We start from the raw sequence: 27,650 nt of genomic DNA on the forward strand, positions 1-27,650 counted from the left end.
GTTAGGGTAATAGGGATGCTTATTGCTTCTAGGCCTTTTCAGGGTTCAGAATTTAGGAATACTCTTTTCTTTTAAAAAAAAGCAATCATAAGGGGAGCCTGGCTGGCTCAGTCAGTTAAACCTCTGCGCTCTGCTCAGGTCATGATCCCAGGGTCCTGGGATCGAGCCATACAGTGGACTCCCCGCTCAGTGTGGAGTCTGCTTCTCCTTCTCCCTCTCCCCGCCCCCTGCTTGCTCATTCTTTCTCAAATAAATAAATAAAATCTTTTTTTAAAAAAAGAATTTTGGGCGCCTGGGTGGCTCAGTTGGTTAAGCAACTGCCTCAGGTCATGATCATGGAGTCCAGGAATGGAGTCCCTGCTCAGCAGGTAGTCACCTTCTTCCTCTGCCTGCCCCTCCCCCTCTCATGTGCTTTCTCTCTCTCTTTCTCTCTCTCTCTTATTCTCTTTCTCTCAAATAAATAAAATCTTTAAAAAATAAAAATAAATAGAAATAATTTTGACTTCAGGGTTTTTAACTACCTTGTTTTTTATTTGCATTTCTTTTATGATAAAGACCTTAACATTAACATAATTATCTATGTCTTTTATCTTACACTATATGTAATAGTTTTAAAATAATACCATGTTGTTACTAGTATGATTACTTGATACAGGTTAAGATATCTTTGTAGTTCTTTTTGTTGTTAAAATAAGACTGGCATCTTTTGCTTAGACCAAGAATCAGCCCTTGAACTGGGGAGAGCCCCTCCCATGAGACATGACTACTCATTTATTTTTACCTCTTTCTGTTGAATTACGAAAGATCTATTGACTTTCTGATGTGAAAGTTGAGAATTTAATGTGCAGCCCTTTATTTTCTTCCTTCTTCCTCCTACCTGTGTTTGGGAACCATTCTCAAAAGTTGTTTTTGTTACTAACTTTTGTGACTTAAATATTTTAGTTATACCACTATTTCTGGCTCCATTAGTGCCATTACCTGTAGTTAGATTTTCTCCTTCCACCTAAAAACTGAAAGACAATAAATAATATTTATTTATCACTCTATAATTATTGTGAATATAGTCCTACAAATCTAAGTATTTGTAGTACTAAGATGACATTTTCTATATTCAGAGGAGAGTCCCTGGGATAAAGATCACATGGCTTCTTTTTTCATAAATTTTACTTAAAATCATATCATATTTTACTTTGCCTCATGTTTGGATTTTTTTATAACTTTCTGGTTTTCATCCCTAGGATCTATCATTTTTCTTTTTTCTTCTCAGCAGAATAATATGCCTTTTTGATACCCTCAGGTTTTTCTGATACCTCATGTATACTTCTTATTACCTGGATTAGCCCTTTTTATCCAAAAATCTCTTTCCTAGAGGCCTCTTTCTCCTAATCTGGACTGTTAGTGTATAAGCCTGCTATGTAGCAATCATCATGAGGTTTCTAAAATTACCAACTCAGTGCATTTCCCAGTTTTCATCCTTACCCCATTCTGGTAAGCACTGTTGGTGTGTTAATTCTTCCAGAGTTACTTTATGCATGCACTAGCAAACATTAAATGTATATTTTCATTTTCTTCCTGCTTTACATAAATGCCAACATGCTGTGTACTCTTCTGTACTCTTTTTCACTTAATTTTTCTTGGAGGTTTTTTCATATCAGTATCAGGATAGCTTCTTCATTTGCTTTTAAACCTGCATAATTGTCATCCTCTAAATATACCATAATTTGTTTAATACTCCCCTGTTAGTGGATATTTTAGGTTTTCCAATCTATTGCTATTAGAAATGATGTATATCTGTACAATCAATTCCTAGAGTAGAAACCCTAAGTCAAAGATTATATGCATTTGCAGGTGAGGTAGAAATTGCCCTCAATAGAGGTATGCCAGGTTCCTACGAGCAAGGTATGAATGCCCATTTTCCCATAGCCTTGCCCACAGTGCTACAGGGTTTTTGTTTGTTTGTTTGTTTGAGGTCATGTTGGAGGTATTTGCTCATCTGATAGGTAAAGGATAGCAGCTATTTAATGATGAGTCTATTCCTGTGAGGCTGCCACAGAAAGATTACCTCAGTTTCACAAAAGCAATGGAAAAAGTCCAACTCTATTTACTTTTAATAAGATGCAAGGAAATGCTGACAGATTAAGAAATTAACCACAGGACCTAATTAGAAAAAGATTTGGCAGCATGCCCAGTTCATCCAGTAGCAAAGGGAAAAAAATATTCTGCATTTGTGACACTGTTTAGAAAGGGATAATTTAAATGCCCTCTAATCTGAGCTAGTATTGTCCAATTAAGGAGTCTATTAGAATGAAAACACTCGGGTTTTTTTATACTTAGTGTGGTGAAGCCGACTTTTTTTTCCCTTAAAAATCTTCTCTTTAAATATATTTGCAGTGAATGGTAAAGATTACAGTTTAACTAAACAAACTGAACATTTCTTGTTCTCTTTCAAACCGCTGTGCTAGAAGTTAGGATTCAAGTAAGAATAAGACATATTTAGTGCCGGGTGACTGTGATTCAGGGAAGCGCAGCATGGGTACTGTATGAGGAGGAAGCAGTGCGGCCTCCGGGAAGGGTCGAAGCTCACTCAGTAGTGGGAAATCCGAAGGGCAGGTAGGATTTGGGATGACCCGAACTAATGGGTAGCAATAGATCCAGCAATTCAGTGGCAAAGGAAAGTTTTTTAATTGTCTTTCTTTCTGGTTTGGGTGACAGGATGTGCAACACCTCTTTTCTTGGCGTTAGTGCACTCTAGGAGAGAGTCAGCCTGGGGCTTAGCTCCACAGTTTTATATCTAATTTAGGCAGCGCAACCTAGTCAAGATCACAGACTCAAGCTAGGCAATCCTGGCTGCCACATGCTAGCAGTACGACCTTGGGCAAGCTGTTTAACTTCTCTGTGCCTCTGCTTTCTCTTCTAGAAATAAAGATAATTGTTTTGAAGATTAAACTAATGTATATAAATCACATATTACAAGCAGTGCCTGGCTCATAGTGTTCTCTGCTTGCTATCATTGTGTTGTACCCTCACAAATTGATGCTTTTTTCTTTCTACTTAAAAGAATATTTTGGGGGTGCCTGGGTGGCTCAGTGGGTTAAAGCCTCTTTCTTCGGCTCAGGTCATGATCACAGGGTCCTGGGATCGAGCCCCACATCGGGCTCTCTGCTCAGCAGGGAGCCTGCTTCCCTTTCTCTCTCTCTGCCTGCCTCTCTGCCTACTTGTGATCTCTCTCTGTCAAATAAATAAATAAAATCTTTTTTAAAAAATATTTTGAGGTTACAAAATTAATCTCTGATCATTGTAGCAAATATGGGATATATAGAAAACAGTTTTTAAAATTCTCCTGTAGGGGTGTCTGGGTGGCTCCGTGGGTTGAGCCTCTGCCTTCGGCTTGGGTCATGGTCTCCATGTCCTGGGATTGAGCCCCGCATTGGGCTCTCTGCCCGGCGGGGAGCCTACTTTCCCCTCTCTCTGCCTGCCTCTGCCTACTTGTGATCTCTGTCATATGAATAAATAAAATCTTTAAAAAAAAAAAAATTCTCCTGTAGCCTCACCACTATAGAACATTTTGTCACATTACATCAGAGGCAGTCTTGGGTAATGTCTAGGAACATGGACTCTGGAACCTACGTGCTTGGGTTCATATTCTGGTCCCCCCGTTTAGTAGTCTCTCTTAATCTCTCTCAGTTCGTTCATTCTTATAATGTAGATGATAATACTCTTTATAGAATGAGGATTAAATAAGTTAATACACATAACATTTAGAATAGTGTAAGGCAGAATAAGTGCTGTTCCTGTTTCTCTTCCTTGTATGTGTGTATGGCCAAGACTTAAAGAAATCCCATTAGACTCTGAAATAGAAAATCTACCGGTATATGTATATTCCACTGATGAGTGGAAAGGCACCAGGGAATAAAGGTATGCATTCATACGCTCTTGCGCCACACACACACGATTTACATGACCTAGGGTGAAGGATGGCCCTGTAGGGGAGAAAGGAAAAGTAATTGGAGATGATCAAGAGGGAGGGATGCCTCAGTGGCTTAGTTGGTTAAGCATCTGCCTTTGGCTCAGGGCAGGATCAGGGTCCTCGGGAGTCCCAGGATCAAGCCCAGGCATTGGGCTCCTTGCTCAACAGGGAGTCTGCTTCTCCCTCTAACTCTGTTCCCCCTGCTGTGTTCTCTCTCCATCTTTCGCTCTCTCTCAAACAAAATCTTAAAAAAAAAATTTGTTTTAAAGATTATCAAGAGGAGCTTATAATTTGATTAGATGGAATCTTAGTTCTCCTTGTATTAGAAAATAATTTCTTCCTGGGCAATTGGGAAAAAAGTGAATAAATTCATGGTTTTAAACTCAAGTAGAAAATCAGAATGTGTATGTTGTAGGCAATAGTAATAATAAAATTACAGTATTAATCTAATTCTGTTGGGACAATGAATAAATTTCCACTTGAACTCTCAGCCAAACAAGAAAGTAGAGCTTTGGGGCGCCTGGGTGGCTCAGAGGGTTAAGCTACTGCCCTCAGCTCAGGTCATGACCTCAGGATCCTGGGATCAATCCCCAGCATCAGGCTCTTTGCTCAGCAGGGAGCCTGCTTCCCTCCTCTCTCTGCCTGCCTCTCTGCCTACTTGCATTCTCTATCAAGTAAATAAATAAAATCTTTTAAAAAAATAAAATAAAATAAGGTATATTTGAAGTTGTCAATGGGACAGTTATTTTTTGCAGAAACCAAAAATATTTTCTTAGACTTGTACATCCATTGTATAAAGCCGAGTAAAGAACCTTAAAATTTTGTAGGCAGTTAATTTGGGGTGGAAGGAGTCCAGAATAACATTTTAGATGTAAATAATCCTGAAAAGCATAATAAAATGACCCTTTTTTATTTGGAGCCCTTAGAAAAAAATGAGAGAGAGTGTGTGTGTGTGTGTGTGTGTGTGTGTGTGTCTGTCTATCGGGGTATTGGGCAAACTTATAAATATGTGCATTAAATTTGCCACTAGAGAATAACTAAAACAATACTAAAATTCATACAAGTAAATTTTACTGAATTTTAATATGATTTTTCATATTGATTGATTGATTATAACTTATTTGAAAAAAAGTATTGGTAGAGCCTGACCTGATACTCTTCTTACTCAGTATCTCTGTCCCATCTAACATTTATAATTACTTTGAGACCAGGGTTATTTTATTTTATTTATTTTATTTTTTAGTTATTTCCGCTAACACTTCTGATCTAAAGGTAAATGATTATTCAGATCTTCAGTCTAAAATTTGTACTCCATGTGTTATGGTCCCAACAGTGGACTTTAAAAAGATGTTCATTCACATGTCAGCATTCTTTTCAAGGTGAAAGGTCTTTGAATAGATAGCTATGATTTGGAACATATTCTTGTTTAAAGCCCTGTAGTTTCGGGGTGCCTAGGGGACTGAGTCAGTTAAGCGTCTGCCTTCTGCTCAGGTCATGATTTCCAGGTCTTGTGATTGAGCCCTGCATCAGGCTTCCTTCTCAGCAGGGAGTCTCTTCTCTCTCTCTCTCTCAAATAAATAAAAATTCTTAAATTAAAAAAAAAAAATGAAGCCCTATGGTTTCAAACAGTAAGATAATGGTAGTTCCTCTCTGTGAAGTCCTTTATCAAGAAGGCCTAAGGATTATCCTGCTGTCTCCATCAGTCAGCAGCTGTTTGTTTCTGGAGCAAAATGTGGGTACTGCCTTCAGGTGGGATGGATAGGGAGATAAGAAAAAGATAGAATTATCTCTGGAAAAAAGTAACCAGCTGGTTATACAGTACTTACAAAAGTATCATTTAAAGGTAAAATGGCAAGCTGTTTCAGTCCCCAACATGACCTACTTTTGAAAATATTCATTCTTTGTAAAGAAAGACCTCTTGAGTCTAAATTACACGGGTTTCTTGTTTTGTTCATTTAAATGTAAGAATCTGCCAGAGGCTAAATGTTGGGACAGAGAAATAAAGGAAAGAAAAGGCAAATGACAAAGGGAAACGAGCACAAGGAAGAGTTTGGGCTTTCCTTTCTGGCTCTTCAGTTTGTGTGGAGCAGGAGGATTTGGATGGCTGAATTACTGTCATAATTGGGAATGGAACAAAGTTCTTCATTTTTAGCCGATTGGTGTTACGGGGCTTCTTTTGAATGTCAAAGTTAAAGATTTCTTCCTCATGTTGATGAGGGAGCAGGAGGCTGGCTGAGGACAAAGCAAGAGCTGGCGCCTTGCACCCCCCCCTTCCATCTGCTCCCCTCCATAGGTGTAGCATTCCTCAGGCACCCCTGACTGCCATAAAATGATAAATAGTTAACTTGCTAAGATCACAATCCTACAAGACAGGAGTCTCCCTTGGTTTGCAAATGTCCTTGAGATTTACAAACAAAGAGAGCCGAACCTCCTCACCCCACCGAACCTGACTTAGGTTCTGGGACTTCATCAATGTGGTGTTCAGTTTGTTGGTCAAGTCTCGTCACAGAAGGATCAACTCCTCACCTTTGTGATTTAAAAAATAGTACAGTGGTCCTGGGATAATGATATGGTAGCACATAGTTGAAACTTTCTGGGTACTTTTATGCTATATCATTTTCCTTGTATATAATTCTAAAGGCCCACCAGAGCTTTTTTTCCTTTTTTTAAGTAAGCTCCACACCCAGAGTGGAGCCTAACATGGAGCTTGAACTCATGACCCTGAGATCAAGACCTGAGCTGAGATCAAGAGTCAGACGCTTAACGGATTGAGCCACCCAGGCACACTATAGAGCTACTTCTAAAAAAACCTTTTATATTTTGTTGAGTTATTCCATTCAGATCCCAATCACCTCTTTTCCTTGTATTCTCAGATAAACATCTCTTTTTAGAGGGGAATACTGAGAACCACAGGACCTTAGATAAAACCATTTGGTTCCAACATCTTAAGAAGCAGCTGAATGTTAGAAAATGAGAAGTGTTAGATTCACATACTAGTCAGTATGGAAACCAAGTTCCTTCTTCTGTACTACATTACTTTTTTCCAGCTTGAACTCTTGTTCCCCTATCCTCCTCATCAGCAACTGCTTATTTTTCTATGGAGAAAAGTCTCTCAATCAGGCTTTTGTTTTTATTACTCTTTGAAATGCCTAGTATTGTGGTCACCGGGTATCCATTTTCTGTCTTCTGATTTTATTTATTTTTTAATTTATTTATTTGACAGAGAGACAGACAGAGGCGGAACACAAGCAGGGGGAGTGTGAGAGGGAGAAGTAGGCTTCCTGCTGAGCAGGGAGCCTGATGCAGGGCTCAATCCCAGGACTCCAGGATCATGACCTGAGTCAAAGGCAGATGCTTAATACCTGAGCCACCCAGGCGCCCCATTTTCTGTCTTCCATTTATTCTACTTCCCAGCAGTGTTTGACACATCATCCTAAGCACTTCTTCTCAAGATTTGTGAGGGCACATCCTCTTCCTACCTCACTGGAAGCTTTTTCTTCTGCCAGATTTGTATGCATGCATCGGCATGGCCAGGGTTCTATCCTTGGCCTTGTCTTTTTTATTTGAACTTTTCTCTGGAAGATCTCAACCATTCCCATTCCTCTAAATACCATCTTTATGCCATGACTCCTGAATCTCTGTCTGTAGCCTCATCTTTCTTTCCCTTGAGCTCAAGGCTTGTATGGCCAGTTGCCTACTTTAATTTTTCCACTCAGATATTAATAAACTAAATAACCTCCTGATTTTTCTGCCTTATTCACCCCTAAACTTCCTCTTGTCTCCCTCATCTCAGTAAACAGTAATGCCATCCATACACTCAGTTACTCAAGCCAAAAACCTATAAACATGTTTGAGCTTCCCTTTCCTCCATAGTCTGCATTCAGTCCATCAGCAAGGTCTATCAGTTCTACCAAAATGTTCCTGAACACCCTTCTACCCATCCCTCCTGCTATTACTGCAGACCAGACCTTCCTGTCCTACCTGTACCACTGCAGCAGCCTCGTAACTGGTCTTCCTGTTTCTATCCCCCCTTTTCTGTAGGCTATTATTCACGTAACAGTAGGATGATCTTGCATAAATCATTTTACATCATCCCCTGGTTTGTAATTCTTCATTGGCTTCCCACCATCAAGTCAAGTTCTCTACCTCATAGCCCAGCCTCCATTTGCTTTTCTCCCCTCACATCTTGCTGCTCCTTCACTCACTGTGCTCCACACGTGCTTGCTCTCTCTGTTTCCGTCATATCCCAAAGTCATTTTATGTTTCAGCCACATGCTCTTTATAGCTTTACCTATCTGTATATTCCTAGATAATTAGTAGTTTATTTTTGCTTGGATTTGGATTTGACGTAGTGTCGTACTAGATGTGCTCTTCTGCAGCTTGTTTCTCAGTCAGTGATGTGTTTTGAGATTAATGCATGTTGAAGTGGAAGCTTAGTTCATTCATTTTCACTGCTGGATAGCACTTGATTTTTTGTTTGTTTCTTTTGGGAGGTTTTTTGGTTTGTTTGTTTTTTTTTTTAAGATTTTATTTATTTATTTGACAGAGAGAAATCACAAGTAGATGGAGAGGCAGGCAGAGAGAGAGAGAGAAGCAGGCTCCCTGCTGAGCAGAGAGCCCGATCCCAGGACCCTGAGCCAAAGGCAGCGGCTTAACCCATTGAGCCACCCAGGCGCCCCTGGTTTGTTTTTAAAAGATTTTATTTATTTATTTTTTTATTTTTTTATTTGACAGAGAGACACAGCGAGAGAGGAAACACAAGTAGGGGGAATGGAAAAGGGAGAAGCAGGCTCTCCTCTGTGCAAGGAGCCGGATGCGGGACTCGATCCCAGGAAGCTGGGAGCATGACCTGAGCCAGAGGCAGACGCTTAACGACTGAGCCACCCAGGCGCCCCAATCCTTGATTGTTTAAGTACACACCAGTTTATCTACGTGGTCTTTCACACGGGGTACATTTGGGTTCTGAGTAAGCATAATACAAGCAATACCTAATTTATAGAGAACTTACTATGGGCCAGGCACTGTTCTCAGGGCTTTTGTATATATGAATCCTCACAACTGTCAGGTTGATATTACAGTCCTCATTTTGCTGATGACAAAACAGAGGTGTAGGAAGATGAAATAGTTTACCCAAGGTTGTATAGGTCCATGAGTGCTCTGAATGCTTTTGTATGTCTTCTGGTACACAAGGGTCAGAGTTTCTCTAGGAGAGAAAGTGCTTGACCACGGATTTTACACATGTTCTTCATGAAATGATGCCTAGTAGTTTTCTAAGTGATTGTACCAGTCATAACTCCCACCAGTGGCATATGAGCTCTCAATGCACCACATCTTCACCCACATTTAGTTTTGCCAGTTTTGTGGGTGTAAATGATATTTTGATTTCAATTTGCATTTCCCTGATTCATAATGAGTTTGAGCATATTTTTGTGTATTTATTAGCCATTAATGTTTCCTCTTCTGGAAATATAAAACATCTGTTCATGTTTTGTGCCCACATTTCTATTTGTGAGTCTTTTACTTATTGAATATAATTCTTTATATTCTAGACCCTTTGTCAATATTATGAGTTTCAGATGTCTTCTCCGAGTTCATGACTGGTGTTTTAACTCTTTATGATAGCTCCTGATGAAGAAGAATTCCTAATTTTAGTATGGAGTTATATTTCTCGGTGTTTTCAGTGTGTGTGTGTGTGTGTGTGTGTGTGTGTGTTTAAGATTTTATTTATTTATTTATTTGGCAGAGAGAGAGATCACAAGTAGGCAGAGAGGCAGAGGAAGGGAGAAGCAGGCTCCCCGCTGAGTAGAAAGCCTGATGGCGGGCCTCAATCCCAGGACCCTGAGATCATGACCTGAGCCGAAGGCAGAGGCTTAACCCACTGAGCCACCCAGGTGCCCTGTTTTCAGTGTCTTGTTTAAGAAATCCATCATTGGGCGCCTGGGTGGCTCAGTGGGTTAAGCCGCTGCCTTCCGCTCAGGTCATGATCTCAGGGTCCTGGGATCGAGGCCCGCATCGGGCTCTCTGCTCAGCAGGGAGTCTGCTTCCTCCTCTCTCTCTCCGCCTGCCTCTCTGCCTACTTGTAATCTCTGTCTGTCAAATAAAATAAATAAAATCTTAAAAAAAAAAAAAAAGAAATCCATCATTGCCTCAGAGTATGAAAGATAATGTCCCGTATTTCTCATATAGTTTTATATTTCACATTCGATCCACCTAGAGATTATTTCATATGTATACTGTGAAGTGTGGATTCAATTTCCCCCTTCTATAGTTATTCTTTTCCCAATTGTTGAAATACTGCTCTTATTATAAAGTTTCTGTATAATTATAGGATTTTTTCTAGGCACCCTGGTCTGTTCCCTTGACCTTTATATTATTTCGCTAACACTACCTCAACTAATACTGCTTTTTGATAATTCTGTATATCTGATAGGCTACTTTACCCACCTTGTTTTTCTTCTTCAAGAATGTCTTGGTTTGGAATGCCTTTGGCTCAAGTCAGGATCCCAGGATCCTGGCATTGAGTCCGTATGGAGCCTGCTTCTCCCTTTCTGCCACCCACCCTGCTTGTGTGTTCTCTTTCTCTCTGTCAAATAAATAAATAAAATCTTAAAAGAAAAAAAAAAGAAGAATGTCTTGGGTTTTTTTGTCCTTCTTCCTTATAAATGTTAGAATTAACATCTATGGAAAATTCTGATGGAATTTTGATCTGTCTTGTATTTTGTGTATCAATTTGGAAGGGAATTAAGATCATGATGCTAGAATTTCCCTTATGCATGAGCATGGCATTTCTTTTATTTGTTTAATGTCTCAAAACACTTATGCATGTTGAACATATCCTACAACTCCATGAGGCCTTGCGTATCTTGCAAAGGAAGGCAGTTTAAAGTAGTGGTTAAGACCAAAGGTGCTGGAACCAGACTGCTTGGGTTTAAATCCTCCTTTAGCTGCTGACTAACTGTGTGGTCTTGGGTAAATCAGCTTCTCTGTGCCTTCATTTCCTCATCTGCAAAACAAAGCTAATAGTTTCTATTTCCTGGAGATACACAGTAAATGCTCAGTAGTTGTTACCTCTTACTATTGCTGTTTTATCCCAGGTGTCTTGTTGTTGTTGTTGTTGTTGTTACTTTGTGTATAGTATCTTTTTTTTAAAATGTGTCTTATTTCTTTGTTTCTGGTGTTCAGAAATACAGTTGATTTTTGGAAATCTAGCAACCTGGTTAAACTCTCATCAGTCCTACTGGGAATTCTTCCAGATTTCCCAAATATCATGTATCAGCCTGCAAATAATGACTTTTGTTTCTTCCATTTTAATTCTTACATTTTTATGTGTTTTTTGTTTCTGTTTTTTTTTTCCCTCTCTTACTGAGCTAACATCTAACAGTATACCCTTGAATAGAAATGGGAATGTGAATACCTTGTCATATTCTTGGTTTTAAATTTTTTTTTAATGATTTTATTTATTTGACAGAGAGAGAGATCACAAGTAGAGAAGCAGCTGGGGTTGGGGGGGGGGGTAGGGGGAAAGCAGGCTCCCTGCTGAGCAGAGAGCCGGATGTGGGGTTCGATCCCAGGACCCTGGGTTCATGACCTGAGCCGAAGGCAGAGGCTTTAACCCACTGAGCCACCCAGGCACCCCTATATTCTTAGTTTTAAAGAAAATATTCTAGGGTCACCTCAGTGCTGCAGTCACTTAAGGGTCTGGCTCTTGGTTTCCCCTCTCTCACTCTCTCTCTCTAACAGATAAATAAATCTTTTTTAAAAAGAAAGAGTTTAATGTTAGTTTTCCATTTTTTCCCTCTGAAACAATTCAGGGAACTTAAAAAATTCTGACTTGAGTCAGTTCCTGTCATGTCCATGCTGTAATATTTATAGTTTGTAAATCAAGCATAGACATTCTTGTTTCATATTAGCCGTGTTTGTCTTAATTTATCTACAGTTTTACAATTTTCTTTGTCTACCATTTCTTTTCCTTTCCTTGATCTTTTAGGACCACTTTCTTATTTTTACAGTTATCCTTAAGAAGTAGCACTAATGTTCAAACCACCTTCCAAGGCACCCACAGCGATTCCCCTTCCTGGGATCGACACTCTTCAGTGATTCCCTCCCACACTGAATAGGGCTGACCTAAACCAGGAGGACATTTGGGAAGTGATGGAGTGTGACTTCTGAGGCTGGGTCATAAAATGCATTGCGCCTTTTGCCTTGCTCTTTCTTGGAACATTCACTGTGTGGGAAAGCCAGCTGCTGTGTCATGAGATTGTGACTCAGCCCCGGGAGAGGAACTGTGGCCACCTGTCAATTGCCAGTACTTGTAAGGAGCCACCTGGGAAGCAGATCCTGCAGCTGTGGGCCAGCTGAATTGCAGCCCTGGCCAACATCCTGACTGCAGCCTCATGAGAAACCCTGAGCCAGGACCATCCAACTCAGATGCTTCCGAATTTCTGACACACAGAAACTGTGAGATAATAAATGTGTATTATCTTAAGTCATTTGCTTTGTTACATAGCAGTAGATAAAGAATACACATTGATGAGAGTCCTTTGCTAGTAAACTGTCAGTTTTTATTTCCTGGCTTTAATTACCCCTCATTTCTAAAATATATTTTATCTGTGCATACAGTACTGTAAGGGGTGAGATAGAGAGCCATCGATGTTTTTATTCAAATAGCCAGTTTTCCAGTACAATTTATTAGTTGAGTAACTCATCTATTTCTTGCATACATTAAATTTTTGTTTATACTTGGGTCTAATTTTGGACTTTGTTCCTTCTGTTGATCTCTTTGTTTATTTTGTTCCCAATACCACGATGTTTTCACTATTTGGGCTTTAGAATACATGTTAATATCCTATTGGATAAAGCCCTTTTCCTTTACTCTATTTTTCCCCAAAGTTTCTTGGCATCTGTCTTCTTCCTCCCTTCCTTCCTCTTTCCTTTCCACCTTCCTTCCCTCCCTCCCTCTCTGTCTCTTTTTTTCCTTTCCTTTCCTTTCCTTTCCTTTTCTTTCTTTCTTTACTATGAAATTTTTTAAACCTACAGAGAAGTAGAGAGAAGGGTCTAATGAACCCCCATGTATATTCATCTCCTAGATTGAACAATTATTATAATTCTTTCAGTATTTTGAAGTTAATTACAAAATCATTTCCCCCTTGAATACTGCAGTGTTCATCTCTACTTACTTTTTAATTATATTTAATTATTGATTATTATTTGCATTAAGGACACTTCTGTATATTTATTTTGATATTTTCATAATGATTCTACTAGTTTTTTGGTTGACTCTCTTGGGCTCTCATACAGTCATATATCTGCAAATGGCAATTGTTCTTCGTCCTCCTTTCAGCATTGATATCATTTCTTTCTTTCTTAAAAAAAATTTTTATTTTATTTATTTATTTTAGAGAGACAGTGAGCATGGTGGGGGGGGGGGCTGGGGGGCATGGGCAGAGGGAGAGGATCTCAGGCAGACTTTGTATGGAGTGCAGAGCCCAATGTGGGGCTCAGTCTCACAACCCTGAGATCTTGAACTGAGTTGAAACCAAGAATGGGATGCTTAACTGCCTAAGCCACCCAGGTGCCCCAGTATCAGTTATTTCTAATTATTTCAGCCAGCTTTCAGGAATAGCAGAGATAGGCCCTTGTATCACTCCTGTCTTCAGAAGGAATACTGTGGTCTCTCATCTTTACTCCTGATGCTATTTATGGGAAGTATGTTTTTTTTTTTTTTAAGATTTTATTTATTTATTTGACAGAGAGATCACAAGTAGGCAGAGAGGCAGGCACAGAGAAGAGGAAGCAGGCTCCCCGCAGAGCAGAGAGCCCGATGCAGGGCTCGATCCCAGGACCCTGGGATCATGACCTGAGCCGAAGGCAGAGGCTTTAACCCACTGAGCCACCCAGGCGCCCCTGGAAAGTATGTTTTTTAAGTTTATGTTCAGGAAGTATTTTTCTATTGATGTTAAAATTAATTTTTAAATTAAAAAAGTTTTTAAGGAATCTCTACACCCAGCATAGGACTTGAACTCACAACCCTGAGATCAAGAGTCCCATGCTCTAAAGACTGAGTCAGCCAGGTGCCCCCAAGGGTCTTTTTTAAAATTAGGAACATAGGGGCGCTTGGGTGGCTCCGTTGGTTGAAAGCAGAACTCTTGGTTTCAACTCAGATCATGATCTCATGAGCTATAAAATCCAGCCTCAGCTCCACACTCAGTGGGGAGTCCTCTTGAAGATTCTCTCCCTTTATCCTTCCCCTGACACACGCTCTCTTACTCACACTTTCTCTAAAATAAAGAAATCTTTTTAAAAAAAATAAATAAAATTAGGAATGTATGTTGAATTTATCAAACACCTTTTTAGTATCTCATAAGGTAATTACATTTTTTCCAAAATTATTGTGATAAAATGTATTAACAATCCCCTAATATTCAACCATGCTTGTCTTGGGAGTCTCCCTCAGATATATTTTTGTTTTAATGTATTTTATTGGTTCTTGCCCCTGACTCAGATCACTTATTTTTGGCTGGACCGAAATTTGGAGGGTTTTTGTTTTGTTCTTCCCACACACCTCTTCTGCCTCTATCCCTGAAACACATGGATTAAGGGGCTGTCATATTGAAGGACTATAATTTAAGTGACTAGACGTGTCAGATGCTGATGGTACATAGGGTTTTTTTGAGCAAAGGTTAAGGAAGGCACTCAGCCTTTCTCAACACTTATGATGCACCAGGCTCTGTGCATAGGTACTTTTCACACTTGTTAGTTCACATACTAGTTCTGTTTTACAGATGATAAACTCACATGTAAGTCTGTTCAAAATTACTGAAGGAGCTGCAGACATTAGAATTTCTGTGTGTAGTTTTAGTAGTGAGACCCCACCTTCCCCCATATTTAAAGTCCTTTCCCCTCAAGAAGATTGTCATTAAGGAAATTGTAGGAAGGGGGGAAAATGTTATAATCTTGTTGATATGTGCAAGTATTGGTGTTTGTATATATGTAATGTATATGTATATGCATGTACATATACACACACACATGCATATACATATACATTACATTTATACAAACACCAATACTTGCACATATCAACAAGATTGTGTACATATATAATAAATAAATATATATATAATTTTTATATAGTGCCAAAGTAAACGTATGCTAAATAACTGAAAATTAAGGATTTACTTATAAACTTCGTACCTCTGCTTCACAGAAAGTCACATCCTATGGCTAGGGAATAAAACATGCCAAAGCCTATTCCTAGGTTATGTTTTTTGTTTGGGTCTCATTCTCTTGTGTTTCCCCATCTGAACAATGCCTAGTTCCATCTGATTTCTTTGTGAGACAGTTATGGACAGGAAGCCTTTATTTGCTTTTCCTTCTTTTTTTAAGATTTTATTTATGTATTTGTCAGAGAGAGAGCAAGCAGAAGCAAGGAGAATAGCAGGCAGAGGCAAAAGCAGGCTCCCCACTGAGCAAGGAGCCCAGTGTGGGACTCGATCCCACAACGCTGGGATCATGACCTGAGCTGAAGGCAGACACTCAACCAGCTGAGCCACCCAAGCATCCCAGGAAGTCTTTTTTCCTTTTACCCAGTCATTGTAAAATCCATTCCTCTCTACATCTCACAAGCCTTTTCATTACTAATGTTGTTTGTTTGTTTGTTTGTTTGTTTGTTTGTTGAGAGAAAGGGCTTTCGTGCCCATGTGCAGGGAAAGGGTCAGAGGGAAAAGGAGAAAGAGAATCCCAAGCAGGCTCCATGTCAGCACAGAGACCTGCCTAGGGCTCGGTCTCACAGCCCTGAGATCGTAACCTAAGCTAAAATCAAGAGTCTGACAATCAACTAACTAAGCCACCCAGATGCCCTGACTTACTAATTTTAAAATAATACTGCCTTAATTCATTGTTTCACAGTCTATGCTATTTTATGTAAAATTATAACTTCAATGTCTACATATTCAAGTAGCTTCTTAAGCAGTAAAATTACACAGCTCAGACATTTACCTTTTGTGTTATTGTCACTGAAGTTCATCCAGACATCTACAAGTGCCCTGTTAAAACTGAAGCAATTGTAAAAATGAAGATTACTCTCACAAAGGAAAACTTTTCCTTAAGTTTTTTTCTTTTGATTTGCTCTTTGTCCTGATAAATGCTTTTGCAGAGAGAAGGTAGAGCTGCTTCTTCCTATATTGTGATTAAAGAACTAAAGGGGGGAAAAAATTGATTTGTTAATATAACATAGTCATTTCTTCGTAGGAGCAAAAAACATCCAGGTCACTTGTCTTCTGGTCCCAGAAGGACTGTCAGTGTGATTCAGAGGCCAAGTGTGCAGTGTTTTATTCCATCCGGATCTTCATTTCTCCTTTCTTCCATCTTTCCTGTCCAAAATGTGGCCACTTTACTCTTCATTGATACCCTGGTCGAAAGGAGTTTGGGGAGTAGGGGTGGACTATGACTTTTTCTTTTGGCGAGTCTCTCTAGTTCTGCTTGGCATGGAATAAGTTTGAAGCAGCTGTGAAGTACAGGTTGGGAACCATTTGTAGATGACATTTAAAGCTGTTTCTCCTTCATCTTATAGTGAAGCACAAAATAGAATAATTTAGAAGGTTTCAAAAGATTCTTGTTATATTTTTATATCATTCTCTCTCAACTAACTTATCAAGTAGACAGTCTTACTCTCTCAGATTCAGTCAATTGGGATCTAAAGAAAATTTCTTGAGAGAATTTACTTGGGCTCAAATGGTAGGTCCTCACTGAAGCTGTGAGCTAAGGAAGAAGCTCTCTTACGTAATGTAGTACTTAATTTTGTATGCACCATTACATTTGTTAGATAATTGTTTGATATACTTAAATCCTGTCCTCTCAACTAGATTATAAACTGCTCAGAAGCAGAGAATATGCCTCATTTTTCTAAGTACCTTATAGCTTCTAGTGTAGAGCTAAGTACAGTGAAGATATATACAGTAAGTGGTTGATGGAAATCTTGCTGTGCAAAAAGAAAGTCTTTAAGCCAGGTATAGGCTCCATCAGTGTTAGCTCCGATGGTCCGAACTGTTGATGAGTGCAGCGAGGGTGTTCTCTTCAAGGGCTTGAGGGCGTATCAAGTGGAAAGGAAATGACTGGGACACAGGGAATGAGAGTAGAGGCCAGGAGGAGCTCCCTCCCTGTTTAGAATGGCAGTTGCATCACTACCTTTATTGGAACAAAGTCAGTCTCCCCAAAAAAGGAGATCAAACACAGACTTAAACAGTGAACAAATAAGAATGATCATGATGACGATGACGGTTGCAAGTGTAGCAGTTACAGCATCTCACCATATGCCAGGCCCTGTTTTGCTTTCCATTCTCTCAATTAAACCGTAGCACATGTTATTAAATAGGCACGGTCATTGTCTTCATTTTATCTGAGAAAATTGAGACACAAAGGTCACCAAAGTTTGCCCAGCAAGGAAAGACAGGGGTGGAATCAGGAAAAGACCAAGATGAAGAAGGAAGAAACACTTTGAGTAATCAGGGGACCTTGATTTGATGTTTCATTGTTTTATTAATGCTAGACTTCACTAGCGTTTCCAAATGGAGTCTTAAAAAATGACAATAAATGAGTCCGATTACCAGTATATTTTCAAAGTGCCTTTGCAGAAGGGAAGATTATTTTGGGGCTGAATAACTTGGGACCCTCCTTTATAAATCCATTGGATTCCAACAATCTTTATGATACACATTATGAGAAGCAGACTGTTGACTTCTTCGAGTTCTAGCACACAGAGGTGCATCTTTCTCTGTCTGGCCTTTCACTGACATACCAGAGGTGGATTCTTGGGGAACCCCAGCCACACGTTCCATTGAAACCTCCTTTGGTTAAAGACCTTTACCTAGAACTGCCCTCTTTTCTCATCCCTAGATGAGGAGACAATAGGGAGGTAGGTACAGAAGAGTCCTCACCCAGTTCACGTGTTGCCAAGGTGGACCATGAAACTGGCTTCCAACCCGCTGTATCACAGACATTCCTAGTGAGCTTTCTGAAATGCCGAAGTCTAGGAATTTGGTTCTTCAAAGGATCATGAAAAGAATCTTTTTTTCTTTCAACTTTTGAGATATCTTGCCTTCCTTCCATAAGGATGAAAGCTAGGATTTATTGATAAGGCATCACCCTTTAAAATGGACTTTTGGGGGCATCTGGCTGACACGGTCTGAAGAACATGTGACTTTTTTTTTTTTTTTAGATTTTATTTATTTGTTACAGAGAGAGGGAGAGAGAGCACAAGCAGGGGGAGAAGCAGGCTCCCCAGTGAGCAAGGAGCCCAATCCCAGTCCCAGCATGGGACTCAATCCCAGGACCCTGGGATCATGACCTGAGCTGTAGGCAGACATCTAACTGACGGAGCCATCCAGGTGTACTGAGCATGCGACTCTTGGTCTTGGGGTCATGAGTTCAAGCCCCACACTGGATGTAAAGATTGCAAAAAAATAAATAAACAAACTTTAAATAGATAAAGTAACTTTGGGAATAACGCAACTGATTCTCTCAAAAGTATTTGAGAGCTGGGGGATGAACCCTAACACCTGGAGAATCTGTTCACGGTATATCACTTAAAAATACGTTTACCTACATAAATAATGGGGCATGTGGGCGGCTCAGTGGGTTAAACCCTCTGCCTTCGGCTCGGGTCATGGTCCCAGGGTCCTGGGATCGGGCCCCGAATTGGGCTTTTTGCTCAGTGGGGAGCCTGCTTTCCCCTCTTTCTCTGCCTGCCTCTCTGCCTACTTGTGGTCTCTGTCTGTCAAAATAAATAAATATTTAAAAATCTTTTAAAAATATAAGTTTACCTGCATAAATAAGAAATTCAAAAGAAGATACTTATGTAAAATGGAGTTTATTTCTTTCTCACTTAAAGAAATGAAAAATCCTGGGATCGAGCCCCGCGTTGGGCTCTTTGCTCAGCGGAGAGCTTGCTTCCTCCTCTCTCTCTGCCTGCCTTTCTGCCTACTTGTGATCTCTGTCTGTCAAATAAATAAATAAAATCTTAAAAAAAAAAAAGAAAAAGAAATGAAAATTCTGGAGCTAAATAGTCCACAATTGATAACAGTAGCTCCTGCGGTGTCCTCAAGGGTCCTGACTCCTCTCTTTCTAATTTATGTTCCTGACACATGGCTTGAATTATCAAGGTTTCCTCATGGTCCAAGTTCGTTGTAGGAGCTAAAGCCATCGGCTTGCCTTGCATACCAAAAGAAGGTAAAAGGATCTGTCAGGTGAATGGACTCCCTTTAAATAATCTTCCCACAAGTCTTACCTAGTATGTCCACTTACACTGGCCACATTTAGCCATGTGTTCTAACCTAGCTGCAAAAGAAGCTGGAAAGCATGGTCTTTTATGTTAAGAAGCAACATGCTCAGCTGAAAATTGGTGCTGTGTTGCTAAGTAGAAAGGGGGGAATAGATGCTGGATAGGCAATTAGCAGACTCTAGGACACTGGGTAGAACCTTCTTTAAAAAGAAGAAACAGGGCACCTGGGTGGCTCAGTTGGCTAAATGACTGCCTTCCGTTTAGGTCATGACTCTGGAGTCTGGGATTGAGTCCCATGTCAGGCTCCCTGCTTAACAGGGAGTCTGCTTCTCCCTCTGGCCCTTTCCCTGTCATGCTTTCTCTCACTCTCAAATAAATAAATAAAATATTTAAAGAAGAAACAGTTTAGGGGCATCTGGGTGGCTCAGTTGGTTAAGAGTCTTCTTTCAGCTCAGGTCATGATCCCAGGATCCTGAGATCAAGCCCCGTGTCAGGCTTCTTGCTCAGCAGGGAGTTTGCTTCTCTTTCTCCCTCTGCCCCTCTCCCCTGCCCACACTGTCTCACGCCCGTATGCATTCTCTCTCTCTCTCTCAAATAAAATATTTTTTTTAAAAAAGTTTTATTGCCGTATTGGCATACAATAAATTGCACATATTTAAAGTGTACAATTTGACAAGTTTTGACATAAATACATACTTGTGAAACCATCACCACAGTTAAGAAAATTAACATATCTGTCACCCCAATATTAGTACCCTTTTGTAATTATCCCTTCCCACCCACTCTGTGTTGGGGTTCTACAGGACCACCCCTGGGTGCGATGATTCCTAAGAAGACTCACAAGACTCAGAATACACAGTCATAGTCACAGCTATGATTTATTTCCTTAGAGGGGTACAAAAGTGAAGTCAGTGAAGAGAGAGGGTACATGGGCAAAACCAGGTGTAAGCTTTCAAGAATTTTCTCCCAGTGAAGTCACACAATATACAGTGAATTGTGACAACTAAGAAATGTTACCAGGGAAGCTCATTAGAGACCTAGTGCCCAGGTTTGTTTTGGGTCTGATCAGTTGCGTACCCTCTTCCTAGCACATAGCAAAATTACAGACCACCGGAGAGAAAGTTACACCTGTGGCTTGTACTGTATTTTCTGTTGGACAAGAAGTTTACTACTGGGGATATTGGGTTGGAGTTAGGGTTGAAACAGATTTGTGCCTTTTTTTTTTAAGATTGTATTTTATATTTTTCAGAGTGAGAAAGAGTGAGCATAAGCAGGGGGAGCAGCAGACAGAGGGAGAAGCAGGCTCCCCGCTGAGCAAAGAACCCTATGTGAAACTTGATCCCAGGACCCCAGGATCATGACCTGAGCCAAAGGAAGACAGTTAACTGACTGAGCCACCCAGGGGGTCCCACAGATTTGTGTCTTTATATTTGCTCTCTCTAGTGCCTTGCCTCCCATCCTCTCTCAAATTCATTCCATTTAGGCCTTCATCTTCACTCTTCTGTCGAACTGCTCTTGTTTAGGCCCATGTGACTAAATTCAGTCATCTCTTCTCAGTCTTTGTCTTGACCGCGCAGCAGCATTTGATCCAGCCAACCATTCTCTCTTGGCTTCTAGAATATCACATTTACTCGGTGTTCCCCCTGCCTCCCTGGTTGATCCTTCTTGATCACCTCTGCTAGTTCATCACCTTCACTTCTGTCTTTAATGGTGACGTATTCATGAGCTTAACCCCTCTTCTCTTTGTGTACGTCCTCGTTCTATGGATCCTCTCATGCAGCCTTGTGACTTTAAATTCCATTTGTATGCCACACCTGCATATTGATATTTTCAGTCTGGAGACAAACTTGATATCTAACTCTCTACTCAACGTGTCTACTGAGAAGTCAAATAGACAAACTTAGAGTGTCCAAAATTGAAGTCTTAACCTTAAACTCCTCAAACCTGCTTTACCCAGAGTTTTCCCCACCTTTCCAGAGGATCAGGCCAAAAACCCAGGAGCTGACGTGTATCTTCAGTAATATATCCAAAATTCAAACCATTTTTTACCACCTCTGCTGCTGCCATGCTTCTACCACCCTCTAAACCACTAGTCGTCTACTGCTGGCATGATGACAGCTGCCTTCTAACTCAGCTTTTCCCTCCTCGCCTTCACTTTCCTTCTTTCTATCCTTATAGGATGCTAGAACAGCTAGAAGTGGGGTACCTGGGTGGCTCAGTCAGTTAGGCAGCTACCTTCAGCTCAGCTCATGATCTCAGACTCTGTTGTTGGGTTCTCTTGGGAGTAGCTGGGCATGGGAATAGGAATATAATTAATGTCTACTAATAAACTACCAAATGGTTTTCTTGAGTAATTGTATGATTTTACACTCTTACCAGCCACATGGGGGACTTCAGGTTATGCCACATCTTCACCAGCACTTGGAATTCTTAAAACAGGAGTGTGATCAGGGAAGGACCCTTCTGTCTAGGCCTTGGATTCTGTATTTTAACTGCATAAGAAATACTCAACCAATAAAACATAGGGCAACAACAAAACGTAGGATCGGAATCTACCGCAGCCTCTTATGAATTATAACACCTCCAGTCAGAACATCTTGCCAGACTCGGGCATCGTTACCTCAGAACCGTCTTGGACTGTTACAGTCAACTGCGTGTGAGTGTGGGTTTAAGGAGAAATGTATCTTATTTCCTTGGAGCTTTTCTGTTGTATTGAAATATATGTTGAAAATATTTACTTGTAATTAAAATAATTTCTTCTAACTTTCTAACAAAGTACCTTGTAGTAACTTAAATTGGGTTCTGGGCTAAGACAGGCGTAAATTTGCATCTTGGCTCGGCCTCTTTTGTGTGATCTTGGTCAAGTTTCTTAATCCTTCCGACCTCCTCACACATCCATACCTGCCCTTGGTATACCTACCCTTCTCCCTGCAGAAATTGCTCCCCATGTATCAGAAGTAGAAAAGTGTGTAAGTTTAACTTGAGATAATTGGATATCCACAGCAGTTCGTGGAATATTGTATCTTTTGACAATTCTCAAGTATCAGAATTAAATAGAAGGATGCTCTTTCACTAAAGGCGGACACAGATTGGCATCTGACATTCTTTCTTTAGGTAAAACAGTGTTTCCCCAACATCATCTATCACTTTTCTCCTAAGTTCCTTATGTTTGACTGGATTGTCTTTCTCAAAATTTTTCTAGGCTGTTCAGCTTGACCCTGAAGAAACTTGTCATGCTGAAAGAAATGGACAAAGACCTTAACTCAGTGGTCATTGCTGTGAAGCTACAGGTGAGTTGACCAAGATCGTTTGTTCAGGGTCCAAGGAAGCTGGATAACTTTTTGCCTGCTGTTGGGACTCCAGAAATACTGCTGGGGGCCTGCCTCTTCCCTCCTTCCCTTCCTCCTCAGCCAAGCAAGAAACAATAGTGTAAAATGACTGAGTTCATGAGACCTAGTGAGTCCCAGTTCTGTCTCTTACTTAAACCGCTCAGTTTCTTTAAACCTTAGTTTCTTTATCTGAAAGTTTAAAACTTGGTCCTTCCTGCCTTGCATATCGAACAGGATTAGGCTGACGATCAGGTGATACAGATGCTAAAGTGTATGATAAATGATTCAGAAATTGCTGTGGTGGCCAATGCCTGTTTCAGTGTTACTCTCGGGGTTTCTGGGTCCAAGGAAATGCATGGGTTGAAGAAGCACTTTGGAGGTTTTCTATAAGGTAGAAGAAATTTATAGATTATTGTTTCTGACTTGGCAATGAAAAATTTACTGGAATAATTTAACTTCTGGGTAATCCACCCATTAAAACTGCTTATACTTACTTGGTATCTTCAAGGGACCCAAAATATTAACAAACATTCATACTCTTAAGCATTCCTGAAGTTCAGAAAAGAAGGGAGAACTGCACTGTGGGAATGTTAAGGAATTTACCTGTTGCCAGCTAATTGCCAGGTGGCAGAAGTGGTACTAGAAACTAAAGAGCAAGTAATTTATATATAGTCATCAAACTCCACGATGAGGCCTTCCTTAACTGCTAAGTCCTTTCTAGTGATGACTCCCTAGAGCTCACTGAGATTCTGGAGTTGTTAAATAATGACTGGATTCCTCAACTGACGAGTGGTGTATTTAGTGAATGAATTCTTATTCATTGAAAATAGTGAACTGTATGGTAACGCCCTACCAGCCAGCAGATCGTATTAGCTAGACAGCTGTGGTGCAGCGGTGTATTGTTCCAATACTGGCTTCACCGGACTCCACGTCTATAGCACTCACAGTGCGTGTACAATGCCCTGAGGTCCTCAGCTCTCTTTCTGAGACAAATACAAGATCTTAATTTCGTCCTCAGAACTTAAGGCATTTTAATTACTCCTTATGAATATCTGCATGTCTCACTTTATATTCTGACTCCCTGTTCATCTTTGTACATAATACCTCCCAGTTCTGTGAAACATTCCCAGGCACCCTACGTTGAGAAAGCAAGTATGGGGTAATGATGTGTAAGTAGAGACTTCCAATGTCTTTGCTTCTGTCCCGCTTTTGCACCCATTTCTAGGTCATGGGCCGGGTTCCAGTTTTCAGGAATTGTTGCTTTGCTAAAAGCTGTTGCTTTCCAATGCAAACACTGTTGGTATGGTTTGGAAAGTGCCCCACTGCTTTTGCCATACCCACAGTCAAATGCCTTTGCCAAAAGAAATAATTTCCTTTTTTTCCTGATTAAATATTTAACATTCTGTAAAATTTAAAATTATACCCCAAAACTATAAATATCCTTAATTTTTTATTGCTTTACTTCCAGGCAGCTGGAAGTAATTACAGATGTTATCACATTCGTTTATCCAGTAACTCATTTATTCATTTTTTCATTCATTTAATACATTTTTATTGAGCATCTATTATATGCAAAGCATTGCTCTACACACAGGGATTACAGCAGTGAGAGGATAAAACAGAGGGAAACATGCACAAAGCCCTTTTTTTAAGATGTATTTATTTATTTGAGAGAGAGTGCATGGGGACGGGTTGGGGGTTGGGGACAGAGGGAGAGCAACTCTCAAGTGGACTTTCTGCTGATTGTGGAGCCTGACGCAGGGGTTGATCTCATAACCCTGAGATCATGATCAACTCATGAGATCATGAGTTGAAATCAAGAGTTGGACACTTAACCAGCTGAGCCTCCTAGGTGCCCCAAGCATGCATAAAGCACTTCTGCTTCATTGGGAAGTATGCTCTTGTCTTGAACCAATACTTCTGCAATTCAGTTGTGAAGTAAAATAGCTGCTTTGGGGCGCATGTGGATGGCCAGTCATTTAATTGTCTGACTCTTAATTTCGGCTCAGGTCATGATCTTGGGTCATGAGATGGAGGCCTGCGCCAAGGCTCTGCACTGGACAGGGAGCCTGCTTAATTAAGATTCTCTCTCTCCCGCCCCACCTTCTCATGTGCAGGCGCTCTCTCAAATAAATAAATAGATAAACAAACAAACAAACTGCTTTTTTAATGGAACACCATTTTTAAGTGAAAGCAGACCTCATAAACAAGTTATTCAGACTCAGCTACTTGGAATGTATTTTCTTGAAAATGAGCAAAGTGAACCTATCACTTCAAGGGAAACAACTGAGACATATTTTTGGCCAATGACAAATAAAATTTGATCTTTCAAGTGAAAATTAGAATTTTGTAAAATGTGTTTGTCATTATAAGCTTCACAGCTTCCCATTTTTTAAGGACTTTTCTGAAGAGATCAGTGGTGATAGTAATGATAACAATTTTTTAAATTATATAATAAAAAGTATATAACATTTGAAGCATTGGCCTAACTCAGTGACTCAGTGTTTTCCAAATGACGAATGCATGATGTTACAAAATCATGCTAGGTAAAAGATCCATTCAAAGAACAAAATAGACCAATGGATTGGATTTTTATTTTTAACATTTTATTTTGAGGTAATTTTAAATTTGCAGGAGATGCAGGGATAGTACATAGAGTTCCTGTATTCCCTTTGCCCAGCTTTTCCCAATGTTAACATCTTTCTTAGCCATGGTACATGTATCAAAACTAAGAAATTACATTGGTTCAATATTATTAATTAAATTAAAAACTTTATTCATGGGCACCTGGGTAGCTCAGTCATTAAGCATCTGCCTTTGGCTCAGGTCATGATCCCAGGGTCCTGGGATCAAGGCCCACATCAGGCTCCCTGCTGATCGGGAAGCCTGCTTCTCCCTCTCTCACTCGCCCTGCTTGTGTTTCCTCTCTCACTGTCTCTCTGTCAAATAAATAAGTAAATAAAATCTTTAAAAAAAAAAAAAAAAAAAGAAAGGCTATTCAGATTTCCCAATTTTTCTTTTTCTTTTTTTTTTTTAATTTATTTGACAGACAAAGATCACAAGTAGGCAGAGAGGCAGGCAGAGAGAGAGGAAGGAAAGCAGGCTCCTCTGTGGAGCAGGGAGCCTGATACGGGGCCCGATCCCAGGACCCTGAGATCACGACCTGAGCCAAAAGCAGAGGCTTTAACCAACTGAGCCACCCAGGCGCCCCAGATTTCCCAGTTTTTCAACTGTTGTCCTTTTTCTGTTAATTTTAATGTATAACAATGTTACAAAAGCCTCCTCCTTTTTTTAACCTCATATCTTCTTGAGTCTAGATTTTTTTTTAAGATTTTATTTATTTATTTGACAGAAATCACAAGTAGGCAGAGAGGCAGGCAGAGAAAAGGTTGGGGGAGGGGGAAGCTTCCCGCTGAGCAGAGAGCCCAACAGGGACTCAATCCCAGGACCCTGAGATCATGACCTGAGCCAAAGGCAAAGGCTTAACCCACTGAGCCACCCAGGCACCCCTGGATTTTTTTCATATACTCAACCAAAATCATATTTTGCAACAACTTGAGTACAGAAGCAGGAAGGGGAATCCTGTTGTCTTATATTAGCCAAACATTAAATAAGTCAATCAAAGAAAGATAATTATCATATGATAATTCCCCTCTGATATGAAGAATTTGAGAGGCAGGGCGAGGGTTAATGGGGTTAAGGAGGAAAAAAATGAAACAAGATGGAATCAGGAGGGAGACAAACCATAAGAGATTCACGAAATGAATTGAGGGTTGCTGGGAGGTAAGGTGGGAGGGATGGGGTGGCTGAGTTATGGACACTGGGGAGGATGTGTGCTATGGTGAGTGCTGTGAAATGTGTAAGGCCCACATCAGGCTCCCTGCTGATCGGGAAGCCTGCTTCTCCCTTTCTCACTCGCCCTGCTTGTGTTTCCTCTCTCACTGTCTCTCTGTCAAATAAATAAGTAAATAAAATCTTTAAAAAAAAAAAAAAAAAGAAAGGCTATTCAGATTTCCCAATTTTTCTTTTTCTTTTTTTTTTTTAATTTATTTGACAGACAAAGATCACAAGTAGGCAGAGAGGCAGGCAGAGAGAGAGGAAGGAAAGCAGGCTTTCACACAAACCTGTACCTCTGAGGCAAAAATACATTATATGTTAATAAAACTAAATTAATTAACCAATTAATTAATTTTTAAAAAGAGAGGCTTATAGAAAGGTATGCTCTCTCCTTCATACTGCAGAAAGGTAATGCCTTCTCCTTCATACTGCTGTTGAGAATGTAAAATGATACAGCCATCTTGGAAACAGACTTGCAGTTCCTGAAAAGGTGTGACATAGTGTTAGTTACCAGATGACCCAACAATTCCACTCCTAGAAGTTACCCAAGAGAAATGAAAACATGGCCATGTAAAATCTTGCACATAAATGCTCATCACAGCATCTATTCATAATACCTAAAAATTTGAAACAAACCAAGTCTATTAACTGAGGAATGGATGTGTAAAAGGTGGTATATCAGTACAATGGGATATTTTTTTAGCAATGAACAAAAATAAAATATATCCATGCTACAACACAGGTGAACCTTGAAAACATTGTGGTAAATGAAAGGCAGGCACAAAAGGCCACATATTGTATGATTCCATGTATATGAAAATGAGAAGATATAAAACCATCATCAAGTAGAGCAGAAAAGTGAAAAGACTTGAGACAATACAGAGTAATTGCCAGGCTGCCTTGTCAGCACACTACTGATTTGGGGTCATGTATTAAGACAGACCAGTTCACCTGATTATATGATTCTCTCTGGGCATGTTTAGCTGGTGCAGTTTGGATTTTTTTTTCAGATTTTATGAATTTATTTGAGAGAGAGAGAGAGCAGGAGCCAGGGGAGGGACAGAGGGTGAGAGAGAAGCAGACTACCTACTGAGAAAGGGCCCTGATGTGGGGCTCAGTCCCAGGACCCTGGAATCATGACCTGAGCTGAAGGCAGACACGTAACCGACTGAGCCACCCAGGCGCCCTGCAGTTGGGTTTAAATAGGGTTGTAATTTTTACCAAGTGAATACGGCAGACT

General features: G+C 40.1%; 1 protein-coding gene across 2 annotated transcripts in view; it reads left to right on the top strand.

The window, feature by feature from the left end:
• Window positions 1-27,650, top strand: part of PACS1 (phosphofurin acidic cluster sorting protein 1) — a 140,816-nt gene that overhangs the window by 78,464 nt on the left and 34,702 nt on the right. For both annotated transcript variants that reach the window (XM_004769970.3, XM_004769969.2), the window contains exon 2: window positions 22,447-22,534. In XM_004769970.3, coding sequence (XP_004770027.3) covers window positions 22,447-22,534 — 88 coding nt within the window. The remainder of the gene's footprint in view (window positions 1-22,446; window positions 22,535-27,650) is intronic.

This window comes from Mustela putorius, unplaced genomic scaffold, assembly GCF_011764305.1.
Source record: "Mustela putorius furo isolate JIRA1106 unplaced genomic scaffold, ASM1176430v1.1 tig00000127_pilon_pilon_pilon, whole genome shotgun sequence".
Taxonomy (NCBI): domain Eukaryota; kingdom Metazoa; phylum Chordata; class Mammalia; order Carnivora; family Mustelidae; genus Mustela; species Mustela putorius.